Source organism: Empidonax traillii, unplaced genomic scaffold (genome assembly GCF_003031625.1).
Source record: "Empidonax traillii isolate 1590-97213 ecotype Southwest subspecies unplaced genomic scaffold, ASM303162v1 scaffold754:size369281, whole genome shotgun sequence".
NCBI classification, from domain to species: Eukaryota; Metazoa; Chordata; class Aves; order Passeriformes; family Tyrannidae; genus Empidonax; species Empidonax traillii.
In genome coordinates this window covers 183,202-210,213 of record NW_020955947.1, presented here as the reverse complement: position 1 = coordinate 210,213, position 27,012 = coordinate 183,202, and the positions used below count along the sequence as shown (strand labels likewise).

General features: G+C 43.1%; 1 protein-coding gene and 1 non-coding gene across 4 annotated transcripts; both read left to right on the top strand.

Annotated features, from left to right (window-relative positions):
• The first annotated feature begins 69 nt into the window (after nt 1–69).
• CCAR1 (cell division cycle and apoptosis regulator 1) lies at nt 70–25,875 on the top strand. 3 transcript variants are annotated; one of them, XM_027900859.1, is made up of 26 exons: nt 70–108; nt 801–918; nt 7,243–7,415; nt 7,970–8,014; nt 8,701–8,733; nt 9,663–9,856; nt 10,392–10,506; nt 10,589–10,778; nt 11,806–11,938; nt 12,236–12,397; nt 12,838–13,063; nt 13,949–14,062; nt 14,904–15,070; nt 15,827–16,037; nt 16,848–16,931; nt 17,554–17,739; nt 18,916–19,107; nt 19,470–19,703; nt 20,041–20,152; nt 20,414–20,455; nt 21,794–21,876; nt 22,292–22,438; nt 23,130–23,250; nt 23,758–23,943; nt 24,297–24,502; nt 25,084–25,875. In XM_027900859.1, the coding sequence occupies exons 2-26, from the start codon at nt 846–848 to the stop codon at nt 25,141–25,143; spliced, it is 3,489 nt and encodes a 1,162-aa protein (XP_027756660.1). In that variant the 5' UTR covers nt 70–108; nt 801–845; the 3' UTR covers nt 25,144–25,875. The 3 variants fall into 3 exon arrangements, with proteins under 3 accessions (XP_027756660.1, XP_027756661.1, XP_027756662.1); XM_027900860.1 differs by lacking the exon at nt 8,701–8,733; XM_027900861.1 differs by lacking the exon at nt 20,414–20,455.
• On the top strand, nt 14,679–14,744 carry LOC114066304. Its single transcript, XR_003573159.1, has one exon. It is a non-coding gene; the product is annotated as a small nucleolar RNA SNORD98 (small nucleolar RNA).
• Nucleotides 25,876–27,012: the final 1,137 nt, after the last annotated feature.

The window sequence follows — 27,012 nt, the reverse complement described above, 5'->3', positions numbered from 1 at the left end:
GCGGGGCCGGGCGCGCGCGGTCGCAGGGCGGTGACGCGCGCGGGGCGGCGGCGCGTGCGCGGCGCAGGCGGAGCGCGCGGTTGGCGATGGCGGCGGGGCCCAGCGCAGGTACCGCGGCACGGCCGGGCCGGGGCTCTGAGGGGGCGGCGGGTCGGGCACAGGCACCGCCACCGCCACCGGCTCGCGGGGCGCGGGCCCGCGTCGCCGGCAGGGGTGGTGGCGGCGGCGGCAGCGGCGGGGGAGGCGGAAGGGGCGGGCAGGCCCCGGTTCCCGCGCGGCCCGTGCCTTTCTCCGGGCACGCGGCCCGGGCGCTCCCGGCACGGACGGGCGGGCGGGCGGGCAGCGGGGCCGGGGCGGCGGGGCCAGGCCCGGCCGGCCGTGCCCCCCATGCGGCCGGAGCCCCGCGGCGCTGCCCCGCCGCGGCCGAGCGCGGCCCGGGACTGAGAGTACCGGGGTGTGAGGTGTGAGCTCGCAGAGATTCTGCAGAGTCACCTTCCCCTGAGCGCTCCTGCACGCGGAAACGCGTTTTTGCTTTTAAATACGATAGTCCCATTGTTAAGAAGAGCAGGATGGAGGTCGTGCCTTAGGAAAGTAAAATAACTTGTCTCGCAGCTTTCCGTGTTTCCCGCACGTGGCGCGCGTTGCCCGCCAGGTTTAGGGGCGCAAGGCTGGTATTTCCACGCTTTTTGTTTCTTTTCTTGTCTGTTTTTTTTGGTTTTGTGTTTTTTTTCCTGGGGCCCAGAATCGGAGTAGCGGGCGGTGCGTGTTTCAAAGGCTGCGGCTGTGCGCTCTTTCCCCAGATTGCAGTTCCAGCAGATAGAGCCCGGCAGATCGCGCCTTCCGCCATGGCTCAGTTTGGAGGACAGAAGAATCCCCCCTGGGCCACTCAGTTCACTGCCACCGCCGTGTCCCAGCCAGGTCAGTTCACATCGCTCGCTGTTTGAACCCTGCCGTCCGGGAGATTTTGAGATTCCGGAGTGGACTGTGCACTTACCAGCGGCACCGTGCTACCCAACGTGTTTAAAGCCTGCTTAAGTGGTTGAATTTGGGAGTTTTTCGGCACCATAGAAGCTTTAAAGGTCATTGCCTAATACTGGCTGTTGGTTTTGTTTGTTATAAGGTTTTTTTAAAGGGTGATAAGTGAAATCCAGGGTGAATTTGCATGGATTTCGACAGTAAACAACATACCACGTTATTCATATCACAAGATGCGTAAATTAAATTACCGTTTATCAAATTACATCGCTCTAGGTTAAATAATAACGGCACTAATAAGGCACTACAGATTTTTTAAGTGCTGTCACACTTTTATTTCCAGGGCAGCCTAAATCAATACTTACAGCTTATTTTTCCTTTATTAATATGTTGGACATACTTCACCCAGTGGAAAGTTCTCTGAAATTTGTTACTTGGGTGAGGAGGTTGGGGTTCTTTTAATGCTAAATTAAAACTTAAGGATCCCTGTAACCAAATGCATTGCCCTAATAGTGTGAGAGGGCTTCCTTGGATTTAGCTAACAAGACTTATTTCATGGCAGGCTACTGTGTTTAAGAACTCAGCTGCCTCCATTTTCATTTTCCATGTTGCTGTATGGTTCTGAGGCAAGAATGTGAAGCTTGCTGCATGATGAATTTTGGTGCTTCCATTTCCAGTTCTGGAGCGCCTTTTGCTCTTCTTGAGTGCAGGTTGTTTCCTCATGAAGTGTCGTAGTTACAGTTGTGTGATGTGCAAAGGCTTCAGCGAAGCTGGGAGGGGAGACAGTGCCTTGTTGAAGAGCTGCCTTGCTAAAGAGTTGTGCGGTTTCTGAAGTTGCTCTGATTTGATAAGAAGTTCAGTGTCCCACCTCCTTTGTCCCTGGCTTTCTGTCTGGGGGCCTGGCAAAGCTTGGGAGTGCTTGGCATTCCTTGGAGGTGCACGTCTGGGGTGGGAAGAACACATCTTTCTCCTGGCTCTGTTTTCTTTGCCGAAGTGAATCAATCCTTTGTCTCTAGTGTTTCCATTGGTCACCGATCCAATGGCACTGTATCCTCAGGGAATGACCATCCCCCATGTGTTTCACCCTGCTCCATCCCCGTGTGCCTTTTGCTTCTCCTCCAAGCCCATTCTACCCTGTTCCCTGCCTAAACTGTTGCTGTACCTAACCAGCTGCCCACAGGCAGTTTTTCACTGTTTCTCTGATTAGCTCACACTTCTTAGCTGGCACCATCTCCTGTAAGAAATTCCTTAACAGCTGGAAGGGGTTGGCATTGGGAGTGTGAGAGACAGACTTTGGCTGTGTGAGACGTTGGAGCAGTCAGAGCTGGGCTGTTCCCAGTGTGCTGGCTGATGTGACAGTGCATCCAAAACAGGGGTGGGAGATGGAGGGCCAGCTCCAGGTCCTGTCTCAGAGGGAGAGCTGGCAGTCATCCTACAGCTCGCTGAGGGAGGACCAGGAGAGGGCCCTGGAGAAGAGGGGGATGGAGTGTACATCAACTTCTTATCCATTGTCTTGTGCCTGTGGCTCTGCCCTTGGCCAGCCTACTCTGGAGCCTCCTTAAATTAAGTGAAGTGTGAAATGTAACTGGGATAGAACTGGTCAACGTGGGTCGCTGTGAGATTTTTCCCCTGCTCAGTGAGGACAAATCTCCAGGGATTTTTAGCTGTTCATCTGATCCGGCAGCACCTGACTCAAACATGAGAGCCATTAAAGACCTAGCATTTGATTGCACTTTTGCCTTCTTCCTGTGCTAGTCCCACGTTCCTTCACGTTCCCAGTGTCCTCTTCAGGCTGTAGTGTCTTATCTCTGGTATCCCTTGAAAGCCTTTAGCTCCCTGTGTCCTTTGCTGCAGTCCATTCCTGTTCCTGCCTGCCTCCTCCTTCTTCCCTGTCTGCTCTGCTGCATCCAGTCCCTGGGATTCTGCAGCCCAGCTCCTGTTTTAGTACATACTCGTTCCCCTGCCTTTTTTATTGCCAGTTGTGGTTGTGATTTATAATCCAAAGTACTGCTGCTCACCCGTGTCTGCACCCAAGAAGTTGTGCATGTTGGCTTGCCCTTGTGAATCCCACTGTTTGTAAACTCATTTTTAAAAAACACAGTTACCAAATGTTTATATATTTTCAGAGGTTTGGCCAGGGGTGTTACATGTATTTATGCATGCCAGCTGTTTCTATCCCAAGTGTCGAGTTCCTTCTCCAAAGCATCGAAGTGCTTGGGAATGAGGGAAAGAGAGCTTTATTTATATAACACAAGCAACATGATATAGAGCCTTTTCCTAAGCTGTCAAACGTGGCGGGTGACCGTGTTATAAACTCAGTTTGATCATTGCAAAAAGGGTAATTTCGGGGTTGTGGGTTTTTATTTTGGAGTTTTTTGGTGGGGTTTCATTTGGTTTTGGTTTTTTTTTGTATTGCTGATGTAGATGCTGTCTTGGCCATCCCTGGTTATTCACCATCCCTGGTGAAGAAGTTACTAAATAAGTTAAAGCTCTTGATTACTAAGGTGTGACATTCTGAGGTAGTTGTAGGGTGACAGTGCTGTGTAATGAAGGGTTCTGGGATCCCCTTAGGAGAGCTCACTCATTACTGTCTGTAGCCCTGGTATTGGAAGGGAGATGGGCAATTCCAGGAGCCAGCAGAGAGCAATGTGTGAAGAGAAACTCCTACACGGAACACAGGCAGTTTCTCTGCTCCTCCTCTCATGGGTTTGTGCGTCACATGGCTAAAACCAGAATAAAAGCTCCCACCGTGCCAGTTAAGCATTGTTAAAGCATAAATTAAATCATAACTTAAGTCATGCCTACTACAGAAAATTATTTTAACTTGCATAATGATATGCAAACTCCTGAAACACCTGCAAAGGAGAACCCGCTCCTCTTCTCTCAACCATCTGTTTTTGGCAAATCTGGTTTGTGTGGCAGCACTTGCCGTGTGCTGTTCTCAGGGCTGTGATGAAAAGCCTGTTTTTATAGACCTGCAGAGCAGGGGAAGCCCCAGCTGTGCCGTGTTGTGGCTGCTGAGGGCTGTTGCCTTTGCAGAGTGTCACTGCACTGAGTGAAGGAGGGTGCAGCTGGGGGAAGCTGAAGCACCTGTAGCTCAGGATCCTGTTACTGCTGGTGGCAAAGTGTGAGGACAGGACAAGCCTGTGGCGGATCTGAAGCCACTGAGGAAGAGTAGCTGATGCACAGCTTGCTCAGTTGCTGTAAACAGATGTCCCATGACAAGTACTCTGAGCCCAGTGCCTGTTGAAGGGAGTATTTTTGGAGTAGGTTGTGTGGTGGTTGTACTGCGAGTGTGTTAAGCTTGAAGAAACTTGAACAGCCAAGGACCCGCTCTCACGATTTCTGACAGCTGTGAGAAGTGTGCAGAGCCCTGCACAGGGTACCCCTTCACTGCAGCTCTGATAAATCTATGTCACTTACCAAGGCGACAGATGGAGCTACACGCTTAGAAGATGTTTCCCTGATTTTGAAAGATCTTTGGATTTTAGAAGGAGGGAGAGGTACTACTAAATACTATCTCTATGCTTGTTATAACAGAAATGTCTGTTACCTAAAAAGATGCTTGAGCTGCAGCCTGGGACTCCTATTTCTGTCCAAGGCCTTTCTCTGGCCGTGCCATGCAGTGTTGGGAAGTTGTTTGGGCTGTGTCTGAAGGAAGGCATCTCCATCACCACTTACTGAGATCACTACAAATCCTGAAAATCCATTGTTTGTCACTGCACGTGCTTGTTGCCAGTAATAATAATATGGCTGTCAGATGTCAGTTCCACGCTCAGTCTGGGATTCATTCTCTGACCCTTGTTTTTCTGTGTGATTTTTTTCCCTTTTATTTTCTCTTTTTTCTTTTTTTCTTTAAACTAGTAATGCAAGCTCAGTTGCATAATTAATTGGAGCCTGTTTGACTGAGATGAGTCCACAGACGGAAGGTAGTCTCATTAAACTCCTGGAATACTTCAGGGCAAAGCAGTAGGAACAAGATACAACTTTGAAAAACTTGTTACTACAGGTGTTGCCCTTTGAGGGGATCTTGGCAGTCTTTCAGCTTTGCCCTTTCTAATTGAGTTGATGTGCAGTGTTGTAGATGAGAGATACCCAGATGATATTAAATGCTCAAAAAGTGACAGCAGAGATGGCAGTAAAGCTTTTTCTTGGTTTTCCTTATTTGACAAAATGGGCTAAGGGTCTTAGAGCAGGCTGGGAATTGCATGAGGTAATTATGGGTTATGCTGAGAGGGAAATTACCGTAGTGAAACTGAAGAGCTGAGTAACCCTAAGATCTGGGTTTGAGAGTAAGCGTTTTTGTGGGTACCCCTGGTCCAAAAAGTAGGGAAAACCGTGTGAAACTTGTTTTTGATAATACTTCCCAACTGCATCCCCCTGTGCTGGAACATTAGAACAGAACATTAGGCTGAGAGCCAGTGGCTGGCACAGCCACACAGATTCAGAGGTGACAGCGTGGAGTGAGGTCCTGCACTAATGGGAATCTCTGCTCAGCATGTGGCAATAAGAGGAGAAAGATGAACATGAAAGATGAACACGCTGATTATTTGCCTCGAATGAGCCAGCAAAGTAACACAGCCAAGAGAAGGGAGAGCTGTCCCAGGGTGCAGCAGCATTCTGAATTATGTTTAAAGGCTGTTTAAGGTGTGTTCCAGATGAGGGTGTGCTTCTGGATGGTCAGAAATGCCCACTCAAATTGAAGCTGATGGTTGAAGCAGGAGGCAAGAGGATCAAGAAAATGGAGGGTCTGTCACGAGAGAAGCTTCAGATTTTGGTTGCTGACTTCTAAAAACAAATGCAAATGTTGGAATTTTCCAGGGGAAAAAAATCATGAAATGCTGTAACACTGCAGAATGCTTGATTTCACTTTTAAAATACTATTACTTCCTGGAATAGTTACATGACAATATTTTATACTGATCATAGTGATTATTTTCACTTACATATTTCTTCCGTGTTTCATTCCAAAACTGTGAGGTGATCAGTGCCATCCAGTTGTTTTCTGAAGACTGCTCTGCTGGAAGGAGCAGCATGGTGGGGAGGATTGCATTTCTCAGGAGCTGTTGAGTTGGGTACAGCATTTTTGTGTGTGTTACGGTGATGGATCACCGGCTACAACCAAAGTCTTACTGCATCCCTGAGTCAGGAGTTAAAGCTTCACTTTCATCAGTGTGAATAGTGTGGAGCTCCAACTCTGCGGGAATACTGTGAATCTGTTCTTCATTTAATTGTGCCTCTTTAATGGCTTTGAAAGAGAAAGAATCCTTGTTCCTCTTGAATGTTCCTTAGTTTGAGGATGGTTGGCTGACCTGGTTTTGCTGGCAGTGTGTTTCCCTGACGAGTTTTGCTTTGGATTTATTTAAACATGTGGACTAAACTGATAGCTTGATGAAGTGATACTTGATCATGCAGCTGCCAACAACTTTTTTTAAAAGTCCTGCCAAAAAGGGAGCAGGTTTCCAGGTATGTTTGCAGTTTTTCATTCAGATATGCATTTTGCAGGGTTCTTTCTCCCCTAAAAGTTCCATCTGTAAGTCTTAAGCATACCTGGTCCAGAAGCACACCCCGTGGATAGCTGCTGCTCATGATTTCCTCATGTCCTGTGGTGAATTAAAGCTGGTATGACAGTAAAATAAACTAATCCTTCCTTCCAGGCAGTTTTGAGTCTGGGCAGCACAAACCCTTCCTCATAAGAGCTGGACAGAGCTTGATTAAACTCCCTGTTGTTCCAAGGCAGTTCCTTCCTCAGCAGCCCCCACTTGTCCCACACCCAGCCACGGGGCCAGAGCCAGCGCTGAGTGAAGTGAAGCTTAGTGTGGTTTCAGAGCACACGTTCCATAAGCCTCTGTTCCACAGCTGCTGCTACAGTGAAGATTTCTCTTGCCTTCAGATAGAACGAAATGAATGAATTTACAGAACAGAGCAGCACCTTCATTTGGCTCATCCAGAACCTGAATATGATCAGGGGAGAGTAGGAGGTGTGTGTGTGTCTGGGGTGGGTGCAGGGGGCATGACAACTACTAGAGCTGTACTGTCGTGAGCAGCTCCAGAGAGGGAAATTGAAGTCTCTGTGCCTCTGCTGGGGTTTACTGTTGGTAAGTTAATTTAGAAGAGAAACCAGTGAGATGTGATCCTTTATCTTGAACTTTGATTTGTCTGCTTCTGGAGCTTGACTCAGGAGTACAGCACCGCATCCTGTGGCTGTTGGGAACCTGGGCCGTGTGAGAACCTGCCCAAGTGCTCAGTGTGTGTGTTCCTTTGCAGCTGCCCTGGGAGTGCAGCAGCCCTCACTGCTGGGAGCCTCTCCAACCATCTACACCCAGCAGACGGCGCTGGCGGCGGCGGGGCTGACCACACAGACCCCCACCAACTACCAGCTCACCCAGACAGCTGCTCTCCAGCAACAGGCTGCGGCTGCAGCAGCTGCCCTGCAGCAGGTAAACACATCAGCAGAAACACTGCAAACCAGGAGCTCTGGAAAGCTAAAATACCTGGGAGAAAAGGAGAATGGGAAATGGGGAACATCGCGGTGCAAACCAGTTAAAACAACAGTGGGACTGCGGGTTTAGAGCTACCAGTGGTTGTGTAAGTCTGTGAAGGGGGCAATTTTGGCTATCCAGGTGCTGACTTTGGGCTATGGAAAGCCTTTTGGGAGAGGGAGTTTTGCTGCATCTAAACTGAGAATCTCAACTATCTTCCATCACTATATATATCCTCAATAGCATTTTGCATGATGTCATACTTTGGCCTAGATACTGTCTAAGTGTCAGGCTTAACAGGAATTGCAGACTTCAGCTAGAAAGAGGACATCGGAGTCCCTCTAAAGGCTCAGAATATTTATTATGAAAATAATACATATTGGCATTATTAGTTATGTTTTGTATTAGAGTTGTTAATAGTTTCTAAAACTTGCTAAGCAGATAACTTGTGTTTGGTATATTGAGGTGATAATACTCGTGTTTATGAGATATTTTGCTTTTATCTGTTTCAGCAATATTCACAACCTCAGCAGACTCTCTATAGTGTACAGCAACAGGTTTGTCTGATTCTTACTGTGTACATCACAAATAACTTTTAAAATAATGTTGGTTGTGTGTCTTGTAGAATTTGTCTCCGAAATCATCCTCGTGTGGGAAGTTGTTAAAAGAAACCTAAGTAATACTTTTTGTAGTAAAAGAGAACTTGAAGTTCATAAACTTGGAAAGACCTATCCAGAATGGAAACCTGCCTACCTTCATGCAAAAAGGAATTTTAAAAAATATGTTCTGTTCCATGTGTACATGATTCCTGCTAAACTTTGCTCTAAACAGGGCCGTGTATTTTAACTGCTGGAAAGATGCTGTCCAAAAAAAGTTCCTTTTTACGTTTTGGGGTTTTTTTTTTATGGTCTTCAAACTTAAAAGGATCTTGCAACAGAATAAAAGGACATGGAAATTATAGGCCTAAGCTTCTTCAGCTGCCAAAATTTTTTTTGGTATTGCTATTAACTTTGAGTTCCAAAAAAATCTTAAATTTCTGCTCACTGAATAAACCTGGATTATACAGTTCTAAAATTAACCCCATGAGCACAGTTTATGCATGTGCAAACTGCTGAAATGACCAAACCCTAAAGGACTATTAACTGACTCAGGTTAAGCAAAAACTCTTACATGTACAGAGGAGGTAAAATTGTACAATTTCCTTAAACACATAAAATTAATTTATAACTTTATTTATTTTAAGTTGCAGCAACCTCAGCAGACCCTTTTAACTCAGGTTAGTTTGGTTTTATTGTTTGGTCTTCATCCCCAAACACAGATAATGCAAGAGTGCAAATTTGTGACATCTTGGGTACTTTAAACTGTGAAATGAACTAATATGAATGGACATTTTATTGGTACAGGTTTATTTTATCCAGATGTTAAAATATGCATAGCCTTGGTTTCAAAAATTAACAGCAACCACTTTTCCTTAATCTTGAAGGGAATATGTGTGTTGATTATATTTTAAATTTGCTTTTTTTTGTTTGTTTGAACTTCAAGTGTCCAATTGTTTTGTAGTTAAGTAACCTACAGGGAAAATCTTTCTCTTCTTTGTGAAGGATTTTAACTTTTTTGTGAGGTTTAAAAAGAATCTTGCTGAGCTTGACGGGTTTAAAACACGCAACCATTTAACACACTGTAAGTTGCTCTGGTTCTGTTTGACTTGAACTTTTAAACAGGCTATAAAAAAAAGGTCAAAATAGTTGACTTGATTTCATTATCTTACTGTGTTCTGCTTTTGTAAGAAGGCGGGCACTGGAAGTCCTGAGTCAGGGAAGGGCTGACTTTAACACCACGATTGGGATGGAAATGCAGAATGATCTCTAAGTGTGTTTTCCTGACAAAGTCAGGAATTCGTCTTCTCTTCAGGCCCACCATATGGGTTGGACAATGTGCATTTTCTGGACAATGTGCATATTTTGGGGAGAGAAGAATAAACAAAGCCAGTCTTCATTCAAAGTAGGAAAAATGTTATCTTGAAAAAAAAAAAAAAAAAACAACACCAAAACCAACGACCCAACAAAAAAACTCAAAACCCTTCCACCTTCTGAAAATCTCCATTCAGGATAGTTTCTGTAGAGTCCTTCTAAACTCCTGTGTCCGTGGCTGGAGGGCCTGTTCCAGGTGGGCAGCTGGATTTACGGGTGTCTGTGTTTGTTGCAGCCAGCGGTCGCGCTCCCGACCAGCCTGAGCCTGTCGACGCCGCAGCCCGCGGCCCAGATCACCGTGTCCTACCCAGCTCCCCGCTCCAGCCAGCAGCAGACACAGCCCCAGAAGCAGCGTGTCTTCACTGGGGTGGTCACTAAACTGCACGATACTTTTGGCTTTGTGGATGAAGATGTCTTTTTCCAGCTTAGGTAAGCTGTGCACACTGACCTGCAGCACTCTGACAGCCTTGCTAAATCGAAGGTTTAGAGAGTTGCACTCTAATTGTGGGACTCCACTGATATGCCCGTAGTGAGTGTGTTGTTTTCTGTTCAACAGTGAAAGTCAGGTGGGCAGGGAGGGTCAGAGGTGCTGGGTTTGAGTTACTTCATGTTAGTTTTTGAATTTTCCTAATAGAAACCACAGAGCTGGGAGACTCAGAGGGCATTACCTCCTTCCAGTAGGAAATGGCAGAATTTGTGAATCAATAAAAGCATAAAACTTGCTGCCTGCCTGTCTTAGCTCAGTATTGTGTGGGGCACTTTTGCTTTTGGGCCAAAGACAGGGAGTTACTGAGATCCTGTGCATACATTGAACAAAGCACTTTGCTGAATTTGGGGGTAGATGGTCTTCCAATAAGCTTTTTTTAAGAAACTTTGTCTACTCTCTCCCAACTTTAAATATAACCTGCAGATGTAAAACTAGCTAAATAAGGCTCTCACAGTATGTTTTCTGTAATGTTTGCAGTGCTGTTAAGGGAAAGACACCTCAGGTGGGTGACAGAGTTTTGGTAGAAGCTACTTACAATCCTAACATGCCATTCAAATGGAATGCACAAAGGGTACAGACACTTCCAAATCAGGTACGTGGGGTTACCCAGGGTCACCTGCAGTGACTGACTCTGGGTTGAGGTCGCTCACCACTCGTCTCTGTTGTGCTGCCAGAACCAGACGCAAGCCCAGCCGCTGCTGAAGACGCCCCCGGCCGTCCTTCAGCCCATTGCACAGCAGACCTTCGGGGTGCAGGCTCAGCCACAGCCACAGTCCCTGCTGCAGGCACAGATCTCAGCAGCTTCCATCACACCTCTGCTGCAGACGCAGCCTCAGCCACTGCTGCAGCAGCCACAGCAGAAAGGTGCTCCTCCGATGCTCACCTTTTGTGGGGGTGGCTCTGGTGCGTTGTGCGTGGTGGTTGGTTGGCGGTCAGAAAGCTGAGATAGTACGGAGGGGGCTATGTACAGTTTTCAAAATGAACACGTCAGGAATCACCTGGTTAGTGAAATCCCCATGAACTCCTGCTCATTTCATAACTGAAAGCAAAGTCAATGTAATTTTTACTCGTTCACAGTTGGAAGTGTTAATAGCAGCGTAGTCCTTCAGCATCTTCTGCTGCGTTCAGCAAAATCAGGTTTCACACAGTTGTATTGTTAAAACTATTACTTCTTAGTTTAATTTCAGTTAGCCAGGTTGGCATTTGAGAGAAGAGACTGCCTGACATGGCAAACCTAAAACAAAAGTGGTTGTAGGGTCTCTTGAATGTTGAGTAGCTGAAGAATCAGAAATAGAATTAATAATAAGATAATATTAAGACCTGTCTTACCCACAGTAAAAGCAAGGGTAGAAGATCCTAAGCTATCACCTAAGCAGAATTGTTTTAGATAAATGCTTTCTATAGTCTAATTAGTCCTGGTTGTTCATTAGTGTTTAATAGAGTTTGCTCCTTATAAATAAGTTGGTTAAATTCTTAAGACAGCAAAAGTATATGCTGAGGAATTGATGTAGCAGTATAATAAATGGATTTAGGAATAACTTCCCAGGATGGCAGTTGTTTTTACCAATGAGTAGCCTCAAAAATAAATAAGATTTAGGTTTTCTTCAGTTCAATGAGTAAGTAGTATATCTGTCTTAATTTACGTTTCCAAGAAAAGGCTTAGCTATTTACTACGATACCTTCTATGTGCTTAGCTTATATTAGCTTCCATTTTAAGAAGATGCTTTTAAACCAGTATCGCTTACTAAAGTGATAAGTTCAGGTTTTTTGGGTGGGTATTAATAATTAGACGAGTTAGTTTAGAAAACGTACACAAGTACAACAGGTATAAAGCAGCCACGTTTGCAGAGCGTAGATGGTTCTGTACTGATCCTGTCCATTGTTGTTTCAGGTGGTTTGTTACAGCCCCCAGTTCGTCTGGTTTCACAGCCTCAACCAGCTCGAAGACTCGACCCCCCATCCCGATTTTCTGGGAGGAATGACCGAGGTGGAGACCCAATGCCAAACCGGAAAGATGACAGGAGGTGTGTAGACTAGACTGTGATCAAAACATTCCATAAAGGCCTGTCCTCACCCAGAGCTGAGCAGCTCCACATTGAGCCAGTGAGACACACAAGGGGCTTTACATCAGATACTTGGGAAGAGTTCTTGCCTGTCTGAAATGAAGGAATTCCATAATCAGTGTGTGTTGTAGAGAGACTGTACTGAAACTTCTCTCCTTTTTGTGAGCCACCTCTGACAGGTCTGGCCTCCCTAGTGCTAGAAACCGTTCTGTGTTGCCAGCATGCAAAACTCCTTGTCTCTTGTGTGCGTTTTTGAAGCCGTGAGAGAGAGCGGGAGCGCCGCAGGTCCCGGGAGAGATCCCCCCAGAGGAAGCGCTCCAGGGAGAGGTCGCCCCGGCGGGAGAGGGAGAGGTCCCCTCGGAGACCCCGGCGTGTTGTCCCTCGCTACACGGTCCAGTTCTCCAAGTTCTCCTTGGACTGGTATGTTCAGAGTGGCAGATGTTTACCCACATCTCCTTTAATCGTGGGCACAGGTCTCTGGGAGCTGTCAGCACACGTGGGTAGCGGGAGGTAAAGGATGGATTTGACTTTAAAGATCAGATATGTGATGGCTGAGAACGTTGTATGAAAAATTGTGTGAGGTTCTGTGTTATTTTTGAATGCTCTTGTGAAATAGCTTTATAACTCTGTTTAATAAATATTGCCTAACTTGCTGTTAACTTTATTAGAAGAGTGTTGAGTAGTTAGTTGTTTTTAAATTTAATCCATGACGTTCAAACTTTAATATGGTGCTCTTCAGATTTTTCACATGCAGTATCAAATCTATGGCAGTTGTATCTGCAATTATTGCACTCCTAATTGTGTGCTTTGTTAGAAGCTGCTTTATTGCCGTGTCTTCCAACCAATGCTGTTCATTCCAGCCGGAGCTGTGATATGATGGAGCTGAGGAGGCGCTACCAGAACTTGTACATCCCAAGCGATTTCTTCGATGCTCAGTTCACATGGGTGGATGCTTTTCCGATGTCTAGACCATTTCAGCTGGGAAACTACTGCAATTTCTACGTCATGCACAGAGAAGTGGATCCCATAGATAAGAATGCGGCTGTCCTGGACCCGCCGGACGCTGATCACCTGTACAGTGCCAAGGTTTGTACAAGGCTCCCCTGCTGTGGCTGTTCAGCAGAAATGCTTCTGATCAGCAGGGTGCAAGGGGAGTATAACTGTAGTGAAAATATCCTACAACTCTCGGAGCAAAAACTCCTCAGTAAAAGGCTGGTATGTAGAGCTCAAAGAATCCCGACTGAAATTCACTTTGTTTGTCCTAAATCTTGTGTTTACTGAGAGCTCTTCCATTCTCTGCACCCAGTAGCAGTGATCTGATTATAGGAAAGAAAGCCAGCTCCTGCAAGATCTCTGAAGGATTTCTTATGCAATACATTCTGAATAGTTAATAGAGCCCATTTTTTTCCTTTGAGTGTACTTTCTGTGCAGTTTGCATTACTCTCTTTTTTTAGTGGTACCTTCTTTCTTCCTCTTCTCCACTCCTCTCAATATTTATTGCTTTCTTTAAAGTAGATTGAGATTATCTGAATGTCAAAATACATCAGGAGCTGTAACCATGTATAAAAGACCCCAGCATCAAAAATTTTTCCTAAAACCTGTTCCATTTGGAATACCTTCCCTGTAAATAGGTCTGAGATGTCTAGGTCAATCTGTTTAAGAGGTATTACATGTTACAGATAGGTTTAGAAAGAACTGCCTTTAACCCCTGTATTTCTGAAAGACTTAACTTACTAGAAAAACTTCAAAGCCTTGTCTCAAGTGACAGACATACTGTTTTTTCAATCTATTTGTGCAGAGCAAGAATTGTCTTTGAGAATGTTAAGCTTCAAAATATAGTCACTAACTGAGAAGAGCGTCCTAGTCCGTGATATAACCTGCTTAGGATACAGAGCAGCCCTGTTAGATTTTGCTCTGCATGTTTGCAAGTTGTGGTCATTGTTTACCAAGGCTGCTGTGACTTCACCACAGGTGATGCTGATGGCCAGTCCCAGCATGGAGGATCTCTATCACAAGTCCTGTGCTCTGGCTGAAGATCCCCAAGAACTTCGGGATGGATTTCAGCATCCTGCTAGACTTGTAAAGGTAAATATGCTTCAATGCCAGACACTTTTGGCAATAAAGGTTGGTTATAGAGCTTTACAACGTTTAACAATAAGAGAGGAGCTTGTAGGCAGCTGACTGATGGCTTCATCTTTTCTCTGAAGAGACCTGGTTTATATGTCAGTTCTTTTTCCAGTTTAGAGGAGCTTTGTATTTACTGCTTTGTTCAGCTTAATTAAACTCAAACAATTAACTTTTTTGGCTGTTTTTTACAAGCACTTAGTTGTTCTTGAAGGGCTCAGCTCTGAAGAGAATACACAGGAAGCAACAGTGACCCTTGTGTTAAATGAAACTTAACTATTGTTGAACTGAACAACCTGTAAGTGCTGTGGTGTTTCAGGACAACAGACTTGTTTTCCACTTAAATTCTGTCTTCTAGCCAGTGGGAATACTTCAGTTTACAGATACCTTGCTCTCATGGTCTCACCTTATGTAGTTTTTTCTTTATCATTTTTAAGCAGGCACATCCATAAGTGCATACTGGATTTAAGACACCATTTAAATCAGTGTCTGTCTTTTGTGTTAGAAGGCTTTTGGTTGCAAAAGAACAAGCCTGTACCAATAAACTAACCTGATGGAAAATCTTGACAGCAAGAATGAGTGATGATGTTTTAAACCTATTCCATTGCTGAAAAAGTCTGTGGAAAAAAAAATAACTGAACTCTTTCTTGACTGATTTTCATTTTCAGATTTCAAAATAACGTGACGGTTTACTCACGGATTTCAGTGTGTGTGTGTGTTTGCTATGAAATATTCTTTGCACTTGGGGAAAATGACTTTTTACCCCTGACAGGGCAACATTCAGAAGACTCTTTTTGTCTAGTTTTTAGTGGGTATGAAAGGCAAAGATGAAGCTATGGCTATTGGAGGACACTGGTCCCCATCACTGGATGGACCTGACCCAGAAAAGGACCCCTCGGTGCTGATAAAGACGGCAATTCGTTGTTGCAAGGCTCTGACAGGGATTGACTTAAGTGTGTGCACGCAATGGTAAGTACTGCACTGCAAAGCCAAGGGCATGTAGAAATACTTGTCTGTTACCAGGAGTTAAAAAGGAAAAAAAAAAAAAAAAAAAAAAAAAGGGCAAAAAAAAAAATGCTGGGAAAACCTTTTTTCTTTGTCAGCTGCTCTGGGTAGTTCAGGTAAACTACTCAAAGGATGATTCTGTTTGGTAATAAGCCTGATTGGTGCCAACTGTGCTGATTATTGCATTAAGAACTAATTAAAAATTCTGGATTTTGACATGTTATATTGTAATTTTTTTAATGAATGTGTGTTGAAAATATTTTTCATTTTGTGCATAGCTGGAGAGGATCGTCAAGAGAACTTCATTTCATTGTTCTTTTGTTATAAATAAATAGCCGCTCGTTACACAGCCATATTTTCTCTTGATGAGTTTCTGTCCCGCGTTAACACTCATTTTAGTCGTACTAATACCAGGAAATCCTATTGTACGCTAAATTTAAAGTGCCTCGACAACTTCTATTTGCACATCAAACTTACATGTGCTAAGCAACAAGTTGTACAGAAAGCGTTCTGCTGGTTTGCCTCCTTTTCAGTTGCTTCAGATCCCTTTTTTTACAAGTGTGCCAAAAGAGAAAATATGGCTTCCATAATTTTTTTCTTTAGATAAACTTCCAAGGTCTTGCAGCAAAGTTTCTTTACTTGATGTGCTACAAGTGATCTAGGCTCTTGAAAAATGTATTGTAGAATTTTTTTTCCAACATGCTTCTTCCCTTGCGACAGGTACCGTTTTGCAGAGATTCGCTACCATCGCCCTGAGGAGACCCACAAGGGGCGTACGGTTCCAGCTCATGTGGAGACAGTGGTTTTATTTTTCCCGGATGTTTGGCATTGCCTTCCCACCCGCTCAGAGTGGGAAACCCTCTCCCGAGGATACAAGCAGCAGCTGGTCGAGAAGCTTCAGGGTGAACGCAAGGAGGCTGATGGAGAACAGGCACTGAACGCTAATCCCTTTTTCTATTTCTGCTTCTCACAGGCACAGGAACACAGGCACAAAATGCACACCACATGCTACACCACACACATACACAGGAGGAACATAACTGGTAACAATGACTGGTAAACCAGCTTTCAGCAGTGTAGTAGTGAATGTTGGTTTTTATTTTTATTTCAGCTAGTTCACTAACTTTAAATGTGTGTGCTGATATCACAAGCGGAATTAAATTGTGCTTACGATGCGCAGAACATTTTTGATCGTAGACGTAGTTGCTGGAATCTGGGACCAGTTTTTGAGTGAGATGCAGTTTATGAATAGCTGTCTTTAAACATTTTGCCATTTTCTAAAATTTTTAAATTCTCTTTTGTGGCCAGTTCTAAATGTGATATTTGAAACTGAACAAGCACTAGTCTGAAACATCTGAATTTCAGGCCATATGGCTGATCAACATCTTGGAATAAGGGAAGGTCTGACTGAACCAAGAGTAATTGGGGGCATTTAAAAAGCTGGGGGAAGATCACACACTGTGTGGTTACTGGAGACCAGCAGTGTCTGTGTAACCCCAATATTCTTTGTGGTGTTGCTTATCACCCTTTTGTGTTCCACAGATCTGGCTTGTATTGGCTGAGTGGCACTGTGATCATTTATAAAGTGGTAGAATGTGTGTGTGAACTTGTCGAAATCATAACTTTAGGAGAAGACTGTCTGAAACAGTTGTGACCTTGCACAGATCAGCAACAGAATTTAAAAAATAACTGCGATGCTTTCAAGCTTTCTGAATGATAATTTCTAAATTTTATTTGTCAGGATGAAGAGGAAAAGGATGATGGGGAAGCTAAGGAGATCTCTACACCTACGCACTGGTCTAAACTGGATCCAAAAACAATGAAGGTAACAAGCACTTGTTAAAATTTGAGTACATTTTCACTTCTAAGGCATGACCTGAAATACAGCTGTAGCTGTAACTGAGGAAAAAAAACTTCATTAGTGTTTTATCTTTGCTGATTTTATAGGTACTAGATGTGTGTGCAAAAATGACTCCTGATTTTAATAAATGAATTCAGCTAATTGAATGTGTTCTGAACTTTGTACAATTAAAGGATACCATGTATGATACCTTAACTGGAAAATGAAAGTTCTGCAGTAATCAGCCACATTACTACTTGCATTAAAAATGTGGGGTCTGAAGTACTTTGATATTCATTTTAAAAAGCAATAATTGTACAAAAATGTGTGTCGGGAGACATAATAAAAAGTTTTGTCAAAAGGAATAATAATATCAAACTATTTTACTACAGTAAAATCCTCTCCTTGCCTCTGAGAAAGGTTCCTCAGAAAGGAGTTCTTGGAGGACAACATCACTTTAAATGCAATGTGTTTCTCATATCAGTAAATATTAGTGTTTTTCAGGACAGATTTAAAAAACACTGTTGACTTTTCAGTGCTGGTAATTTTTACTTCGCTTTCTCTGCCAGTGAGATGTTTTGTAATGTCACTGCTTGATGTTTCCCAGGTAAATGACCTTCGCAAGGAGTTAGAGAGTCGAACCCTGAGCTCTAAGGGACTGAAATCTCAACTCATCGCTCGACTGACAAAGCAGCTCAAAGTAGAGGAGCAAAAAGAAGAGCAGAAGGAGCTCGAGAAGTCTGAGAAAGAAGAGGAAGAGGAGGAGGATCGGAAATCTGAAGATGACAAAGAGGTTAGGATTTGCACATACTTGGTTTAGGTCGTCTTGAGTACACATAAAATATGATAATGAAAAAAATATAAATATATATAAGTTAAAAAGTACAGTTATTTGTATGTGTTGATTGTACTTAGTTGTGCTGGGATTTTGTAGTTCCTGGATAACTGCACTGGGAACTCTTGCTGTAACTTGAGCTGCTGAATTAGAAAAAAGTCTTGGCCAGTTTGAATTTCTTTCTATCAGCCAAGTTAGCTGAAATGTGCAACTGCACTTAGGGTGTCTGAATTAATGTTAGACCTTAAATGTAAGGAAAAATAAATCCCAGACTTGTGAGAAAAACCACACTTGAGAACAAGTGAACAGACTTAACAAGACCTTAACTTCTTAAACCTACATGAAAAGCAGCTGTTTAGTTGTACTGGCTTCTGTGCCTCAAACAGTCCAGCTTCTTCACGTGGCTGATGGTTTGCTGGGTTTGTTTTCCTTTATGAGCAAGCTTTAATTTTTGGTTTTGGATAAGCTTGCTGTGTGCTGAAGTTTCTCAGTTGGGCAGTTGGTACTTGCAGTTCGACTTAGTCTTGTTTTGCTGTTCCATCAGGATAAACAAGATCTGTGCAGTAAGGCCAAAGCTCAGCCACAGAGAAGGGGCAGAAATGTCTGCAGATTGTTCTGCTTTTAAACTGCCTTTTTGTGTGTTAGCTGCTGAGCAAGATGGGCTGCTGGGAAAGGTTCTATCTCTGTAATCCTTGCTGAGGGAACTTGCTAGTTCTGTCAGATGCTGCTGCCTCCTCCCACATCTTGGGATGTGTTTCATCCAGCTTGGGGTTTCTTCCCAGAGCTTTCTTTGACATTGGAGGGGAGCTTTGGTTGTGCTTTCTTAAAAAGCATGAGCTCTGCTGTGACTGTTTGCTGTATTCAGGAGAGTTCAGTGTTTCTCTCTTGCCATCAGTAATTTCATTTGCATCAGTTGTACATGTAGAGATTGCACTTCCCATAATCAAGAGTGGAGTAAATTGTCATCAGGGGCCTGTTAAAGCCATGTTGGGTGTCCTTGGGGGGATGGTGTATGAAGCCTTTCTCTTCCCGTGCAAGGAATCTACAGCTTGATGTGCAGTCCAGCTCTGGAACATCCAGGCTGAACCTTCAGCTTTGGGATGTGCTGTGTAATGTAGTTTTACCCCTCTGCAGGAAGAGGAGAGGAAACGGCAGGAAGAGCTGGAACGGCAGCGGCGGGAAAGGCGCTACATCCTGCCCGACGAGCCGGCCATCATCGTGCACCCCAACTGGGCAGCCAAGAGCGGCAAGTTCGACTGCAGCATCATGTCCCTCAGCGTCCTGCTGGACTACAGACTGGAGGATAATAAAGAGCATTCCTTTGAGGTAACTCAGCTCCTCACAGCTGGCCGGTCTGGTTTCTTTGCAGTGTTTTAAATTGTTAAGGTTTCTGAGGGCACGGCAGAATAAAGCTGAAGTGAGTTTGGTGTCTTTGTGCTACGCCCAGTCTTTGGTACGTGGCTCACAACAGCAGTGTAGTCGCTGCCTGATGTCCAAAAGGAAGGCACAGGTTTTCAGACATGGGATGGAGTTTATAAAAAATAGGACATTACATAAAATTTTGACCTGGTGAAAGTTGCTAAGATGGCACCTCATGGCTGTTTTCTTAAAAATATAGACATTTTTAATACGTGTTTTAAAACTTCTTGTCGGTTTTCTTTTCGTTCTTTTTTTTTTTTTATGTGCAGGTGTCATTGTTTGCAGAACTCTTCAATGAAATGCTTCAGAGAGATTTTGGTGTCAGAATTTACAAAGCACTGATTTCTCTCCCTGAGAAAGAGGACAAAAAAGACAAAAAAAGCAAAAAAGATGAGAGAAAGGAAAAAAAGGAAGAAAAAGATGACGAAACGGATGATCCAAAACCTAAGAGAAGAAAATCTGGAGATGATAAAGATAAAAAAGATGATAAAGATGAAAAGAAGGTCTGCACTTGGTTCATATCTATGCTGTCTGGATCAATACTAAACTGTTTCTATTTGAATTTTACATTATTGCCTTCAAAAACTCAGCACTTGTAGTGTTAGTTAATTGATTTGACTTCTTGTTGTATTTAAATATTCTTCAATCACATTCAGTAATACGAAGGTTTTAGAGGTGTATTGGGAGCATTTTAACATTCAGCTCTGTCCCACAGATTTGTATCTGTGTTCTTAAGTGACTAATCAAACAAATGCAAGTTTGGGATAACTAGCAATGAGGGTTTTTATTTGGCTGTTTCTTGGTGCTAACCAGATAAATTTTTTGGAACTTTTGTTGCAGAGGGAAGATAAAAAGAAAGATGATTCTAAAGATGAAGAAGAAACTGAAGATGACAATAATCAAGAAGAATATGATCCAATGGAGGCAGAGGATGCTGAAGATGAAGATGAAGGTATCTTGACCTATGAATTTTGTGACTCTCAGAAATTTCTGGTTTTATTGCCACTGATTATGTTCTTTGAAGCTGGAGAACGCACCGGAAGTAGACAATTGCAAATTGCATTATTAGATTAATTCTGTTTTAGTAACTCGGACGAGTTCCACGGCAGATGTAAGTACCTTTGTGCGAGGCATTGTGTGAACACAGTTGATGTGAAGTAGCTGTGGTGCTCTGAGTGAGGCATGCATATAGAAGTGGTTTTATTTTTTTCAGAATGCAGACCACTCGCAACTCCCATTGAAGTCAGTAGGAGATGTGAGTATTCAGCACCTCTGAAAAACCAAGCCACTTTTACGTGCCTAACTTCCTACTCCGCAGCTCTGGAATGTCATCCTGGCTTTGCTAGGACAGAGTGTAGTGTGGGGTGCTGTTTGGGTGGAGTTGTGTTTGCCTGAAGAAATAGGGGAAGGGTGTGGAGAGCTCTCCTGTCTCCAGGGAGCAGCAGGAGCCCCCTTTCCCTGCTCAGACATTCTGAGGTGTAAGACATGGTCTGTGCTTTTTGGTTTGTACCTTGGGGTAGTTGCTCTTCTGTGGAGAGGCTTTGCTAGAGATGTGGGTTTGAACTGTGTAGATACTGCACTTCTAGCATTTGCAGTTGTATTTTTGGCAGAGTACTGCACCAGCCTTAAAAAATTGGTGCTAATCTGTGGTTTCCCAAATAACTGATTTGCTTGTAATTTATCTGGGAGAGCACCCTGGGCTTTTGTGTTCTGTACAAGTGCTCCTGCTTCCCATAATCTGTCCTTGTGCCATTCCCAGTCAGAGTTGCTGAGAGGCCCCAACGAGCCATGGAGGTGCAGGAGAAGGTGGTTGGTTCTCAGTGAAGGGTCAGTAAAATTAGCCAAGTGCTGTGATATGCATTTTTTTCCAAAGTTTTCCTCACAAAAAAGGTGAGCTTAAAGCTGAGCTTGGCATGTGATCCTCTGACCCAAGACTTGCACAAAAGGTACAGAGCTGCATGTCATAATCTATCCCAGCAGTTTTCATATCCCTCTTGCTCTCTCCCAATTTAGTTTTACTGTGCTGTCCACCTTGGAACAAAAAACCTGCCATTTCTCAGTCACATCCAAGAAGTGATATGATCTGTAACTCCCTGGAGAATCCAACTCATGGGAACAGTAATGCCTCACTCTGCCATGAGTACAAGCACATGCTTTTAATTAGGTTGGGTTTTTTTTGGGGGGGGGGTTATTTTGTAAAATATTTGAGAGTAAATAACACTGAATTCAGAGTAACCATGGCTGAGTGCAGGCTCTGCCAAGCCTCAGTAGGGAGAATTGAGGTAATTTTCTGCCCACCACTTAAGTAGATGGTGATGTTGGCAGAACTCATTTGGCCTTGTTAAGCATTTGTTTCAGCTCTTCTATCCTGTGTGTGAAAGAAACATGGGGGGAAATTATAAATGAGAGTAGAGAAAAACGAGGATTTAACAGGGCTCACTTCAATGCCTTTTTTTTAAATTGTTTTTCAGGGAAATACATTTGATATGTTTTGAGGTTTATGTGGACATTTTTTAGTGGCCACATGTATTTTGAGGTGATGGTTACATAACCATTTGCTGTGGGTATGTTGAATTTTCCTTCTGTTTTCCAGACCGGGATGAAGAGGAAATGAACAAACGGGAGGACAAAAGAGAGGGCAATAAGCACTGTAAAGAGAAGGCGTCTAAAGATAAAGTAATTAACACCTTTCTTAACAACTTTCTAGCCCTTGTTAGATCTGTCCTAATTACAGCTTAGCTTGATTTTTACTGTAAGACCTGTTTTTCACTTTGGAAACAGCTGTTCAGTAAATGATTGAGGGGAGAAGGGACAATTCCTGTTGTGTAATTATATTATACATTAGCATGAACAAAAGGAAAGTGTCTCCCAGATATTCCCATCCATTGTGCTGTACTTCTTTTAAATATTTGAATAAGATTACCAGTCTTAAATAGTTTGTTTATATGTGATCTGAGTAGGTAAATACTCATTATATTAATTACTGGACAGAAAAATATCTTTGGTTAACTGAGAAGTTTATGTATTTTTTCATAAATGATGAGGAAATGATATTTTACTGCCTAATGATCCCATAATGGATTTTCTGTAGGAGAAAGACAAGACCCAGATGGTGACAGTTAACAGGGATCTCCTGATGGCTTTTGTTTACTTTGACCAAAGTCACTGTGGGTACCTGCTGGAGAAGGACATGGAGGAGATCCTGTACACGCTCGGACTGCACCTGTCCCGCGCTCAGGTCTTGTATGGCAGGGGACACTGATGGTGGTACAGCGGTGCTGCAAGGGGGACAGATGCACTTCAGCTCCTGGAGGCTTTGCCTACACACCTGATCTCTGATGTTTGTGTAGCCCCCCCCATATTTACACAAGTTTAATCTTTGTCAGTGGTCTCTGAGTGAAAAGGGGAGGTTTGCAGCTCTCAGTATGCCCATATTGTCTATGTAGATTTTGTCTCAAAATCCTGTTTCATCTTGTTTGCATTTTAAGCCCCACTGTGTTGCAGTTCAAAAAGCTGTGCAGTTTCTCTAAGTTTTCCAAGTTCAAACATTCTTGTTTAAGTACATATGATGCCTGTGTATTGTGTATTGGAGCCCCTGGTGGTGCAGTGGTTAAGGATGCGGCGCTGTCACCGCCGAGGCCCGGGTTTGATTCCCGGTCGGGGCCCCTCCCTGGCCAGATGGAGCTCGGTAGCCCTGTAAGGCAATCCATCTACGTCCTGAGGACCTCACTGCCACCGTCCAAGCTCGCTTGGCCCCGGCAGATGAACCTCAGGATTAAAGGGTGGGCTCAGTTCCGCGCACACTGTGTCTCACCTAAAAAATCCAATGCGCAGGCTGGAAGGTGGAAAGACCTTCCCCGGTTCTTTGTTCGCGAAGACTGGCCATTACATTATTGTGTAACACTTATTTCCTCCTGTGGCTGTTGTAGGTCAAGAAGCTGCTTAATAAAGTAGTGCTTCGAGAATCTTGCTTTTACAGAAGACTGACAGATACTTCGAAAGATGAAGAAAACAAAGAAGAGTCTGAAGAGCTACAGGAAGATATGTTAGGTATATATATATTTTTATTTTTTTTTTTATGTCACAACTTCCAAATAATTATTTCTGTGTGGATAGAGTGAGAGTTCTGAGGTACTTGCTTTATTGCAGAAAATAGTTGAGCCAGTTTGGAAGAGTGAATCTTTGGCATTTCATAAAGTATTTTTGGCTTCCAAAATACCTTGTTGCATCTCTAGGATAAATCCTAATCTAATGGAACAGGACAGAGGGCAGAGGTTAATGTTGAATTTTGATGAACAGCTTTTCTCATTGTCAGTTTTGAAGTCAGGAGGATCAGAGCTGTAGAACAGAGCCTGAGTTTTGAAGACAAATTTTGGAGGGAAGAGGCACAGAATGGTGTCATGAAAGAGGATGCTTTTTTTGTGAGGGGAAGTCGGGGTAAGGGGGGAATGAGGGAAATGTGAGGGACAGACCAGCAAACTCGAATCTGTGTTTACTAGGCTGGCCACTAGAACTGCAGAAAGGCTGTAGTGACTGTTTCCTCCTCAATCCGCCCAGGGAACCGGTTGCTGCTGCCGTCCCCTGCTGTGAAGCAGGAGGCCAAGGCGGTGGAGGAGAACGTGGGGCTCATCGTGTACAACGGGGCCATGGTGGACGTGGGCAGCCTCCTGCAGAAGCTGGAGAAGAGCGAGAGGGTGCGGGCAGAGATCGAGCAGAAGCTGCAGCTGCTGGAGGAGAAAACAGGTGGGGCTGTGCTGGGAAGGCGGCGCTGACAGAGACACTGAGGCTTTCTGAGGGGAGAAATCAATTGGAGGAATGTCTGTGTCTAAATTGTACTTACTTGGCTGCCTCTCAGTTTTCTGTTTCCCAGAGCCTTTTAAGTTGCACACTGTTGTTGTCATGCTGAAATGCTTTCACTTGTTTTATTCAAGACTTCCAAATGCAGGGAGAATTAATTATTATCAAATGGTAATGCAGTGCAGTTCTGAAAGTTCTTTAAAAACTACTGTTGTGATGTTGGCATGTAAATAGAATATTAAGATGCAAAGTGCACAACATCGGAAGTGACTTGATTTCTTGTTTCTTCCCTTCCTAAGATGAGGATGAGAAAACTATTCTGCAGCTGGAGAACTCCAACAAAAGTCTATCCGGGGAGCTCAAAGAAGTAAAAAAGGACCTTGGCCAACTGCAAGAAAATTTGAAGATCTCGGATGATAAAAAATTGCAATTTGAGGGTCAGCTGAATAAGACAATCAAAAATTTAGCTACTGTTATGGATGAAATACAGAGTGTTCTTAAACAGGTAAGTACTGTTTATTCCATTTTTTATTATTGTATCCAAACTTCTGTCAACTAAATGATTGCAACAGAAAGTTCAAAATAAAAACCAAATTTGACATGAATTCAGGGCAGTAGTATCTTAACACACATGTGGAAGAAGCTCAATGTGATATCAGTTTTTTAAAGATAAAAAATTAAATGTGGGGTTTTTCTCAGCTTGCAACGTGTTCCTGACTGAGGTGTCTTTAAAAATGCATAAATATTAATGTAAATCTCAAACCATTTCACTGTTTTCCTGTTTTGATCTTGCCCACCCCCAGCAGCCCAAATCTGCCCTCTGTTTGATTGGTGAGCAGCACTTTGGGAGGGCAGAACTCAAGTATTTCAGTATATGAGAGTGCCTCAGTAAAATGAGTTGAGAGCAAACCACAAAACACTGCAGAGCATTTCTGCCTCTCAGTTGGTTGTAACTAAACTGTAGCAGTTCAGAGAGGCCTGAAAGCTGACAGCAAACAGTGTGTGTCTCACACTGCTTTACAGCTCCCAGCAGAAATATCACTGCCATAGCTCAGGTCGGATCCTCTCCCGCTTTATCTTTTCCAGGATCTGGTGAAGACCGAAGATAAAGATCAGAAATCCAAAGAAAACGGAGCCAACGTATGATAAACTGCTGCTTTGGAGAAGAAGAGTGTTACATAATGTAATATAAATCATGATACCAGAATGTATGGGAAGTGATGCATGTTTGATTTTAGTAGTATAAATATCCTAGTTCCAAAAGATGTATAAAGTTTTATGAATGTGAGTGTCTGCTCCTGAGGATTGCTTGTAATTCTTAGCATTCAATTTGAGACACTCCTCGAGTGAAAATAATTTTGCATTGCAAAAAGTTTTAGGATGAACTTTGTTATAGTTTTAACCTTAATAAAGTTCATCAACGTTAATGAACAGTAGCAAGTATTTAATTACCAAATGTTTTTCATTGAAGTCTAGTGAAATCAAAATTTTCATTATTTATAGACTTGCCATTTTTAGGTTTTTGTCTTTATTTCGGTCTAATTAGTCTTTTTAAATTCAAATATAAATCACAAAATAGCATGCTGCTTAATTTTACAAGTAAAGATTTTTTTTTAAAAAAAAGCTTCTTGGATTTTTTTTTTTGGTTTGTTTTCACTTGTCACAACTTTTTTTTTTTTCCCCTTCCAAATATAACTTTCTTCCCCAAAGCTGCTTGTATTAAAGCCTCATAATATACAGTAGTTCAGATGAGTTAAGAAAGCAATAGAAACCTGCCAACACACTGGTAGGATTGTGAGATTTATATGAAAATACATGGGTCTGTTTTAAATGTATGTCATTTGTGTTCATTAAATTGTTCTTCTTTTTGGATTAATAGATTTACTCCTTTTTAATTACAAATGCAGTTGTATTAAGATGGATGGTTGGGTACCAGGCCAGTAGATGTCAGAATAATGCCTTACATGGAGAAAAAGCTGCCAGTGGAGACCACCTTGGATTAAACTTGGACTTGTTTCTTACTGTAATTGCTGCAAAGGCCTGAGTCCAGCCAAAGCACAGATGCCCAGTACCAGGTGGTGGAAATGGGTGAGGGGGGCCTTTCTTTGTGCTCACAGGTCACAAGAGATTGACACTTAAAACTTCCTGTGGCAGCGTTGTCAAAGGCTGCTCAGAATGTCACCCAGGAGCAGTTGTGTCTGCTGCGACTGCCAGGAAAATTGAACAGGTTTGAAGGTCAGAACGGAAGTGTTTTCTTACACAAATGGTTAATTTTAGCAGATCTTTTCTTTTTTTAGCCTAGATGTCCTAGGTTCCTAAACACCTGTTAGGAGAGTCCAAGTGCCATAATGTGTATGAATAACCTTCATGGAAACTCATGTAGCTTTAATGAGACACACATTAAAATGCCTGAATTTCTGTTCAAAAGAGTCTAAGCTGGTGCTTTTATCACTTACCTTTCTTGGCTCTTTTGGAGCTAGACAAGTGAAATATCTTTTCATGAAAGTAACATGCATAAGCTTATTCATCTCAGCTGAGTCATTGTACAATATCTGAACTGTTCACACGTAGGAAATGTTATAAAACCACGAATTGTTGTATATAAGTACACAGACAATGCATGCTTTAAGAATTGGGAGATAACATCTCAGTGATTGAGGGCGAGGATTGAATTTCTCTTTTGAAAAGCATTGTCTGCGTTGTACAGATGGTGTTAACGAATTCTTTTGTAACCAAATTCTATTTTTCACCTTTACTTTTGTACAGATTGTTAACAGCATGTTTTAATTTTGGACGTTGAGCACCGTTGATTGAAATGGATTTGAAAGAATTGCGTTTGAAATACTTTGTTCATGATTTTCAGCAGTACAGGAAAAGGGGTCCAGAATTCAGGAGAACATCATTTTAGGCACACCTGAAACATCTGAAATACTGTGTGGGGGTATTTCTGCCTTCAGCTGCTGAGCTGAAAGCAGTTGTTACAACAGGTAGGCCTGATGGGTGTTTCAGTGAGGG

Bases quoted from the DNA above. Each gene is read 5' to 3' on its own strand.
- CCAR1 (XM_027900859.1), top strand. From the start codon at position 846: ATGGCTCAGTTTGGAGGACAGAAGAATCCCCCCTGGGCCACTCAGTTC. The intron at 12,398-12,837 runs GTATGTTCAGAG...TGTTCATTCCAG, and splicing joins TCCAAGTTCTCCTTGGACTG to CCGGAGCTGTGATATGATGG. The intron at 16,038-16,847 runs GCACTGAACGCT...TTTATTTGTCAG, and splicing joins AGGAGGCTGATGGAGAACAG to GATGAAGAGGAAAAGGATGA.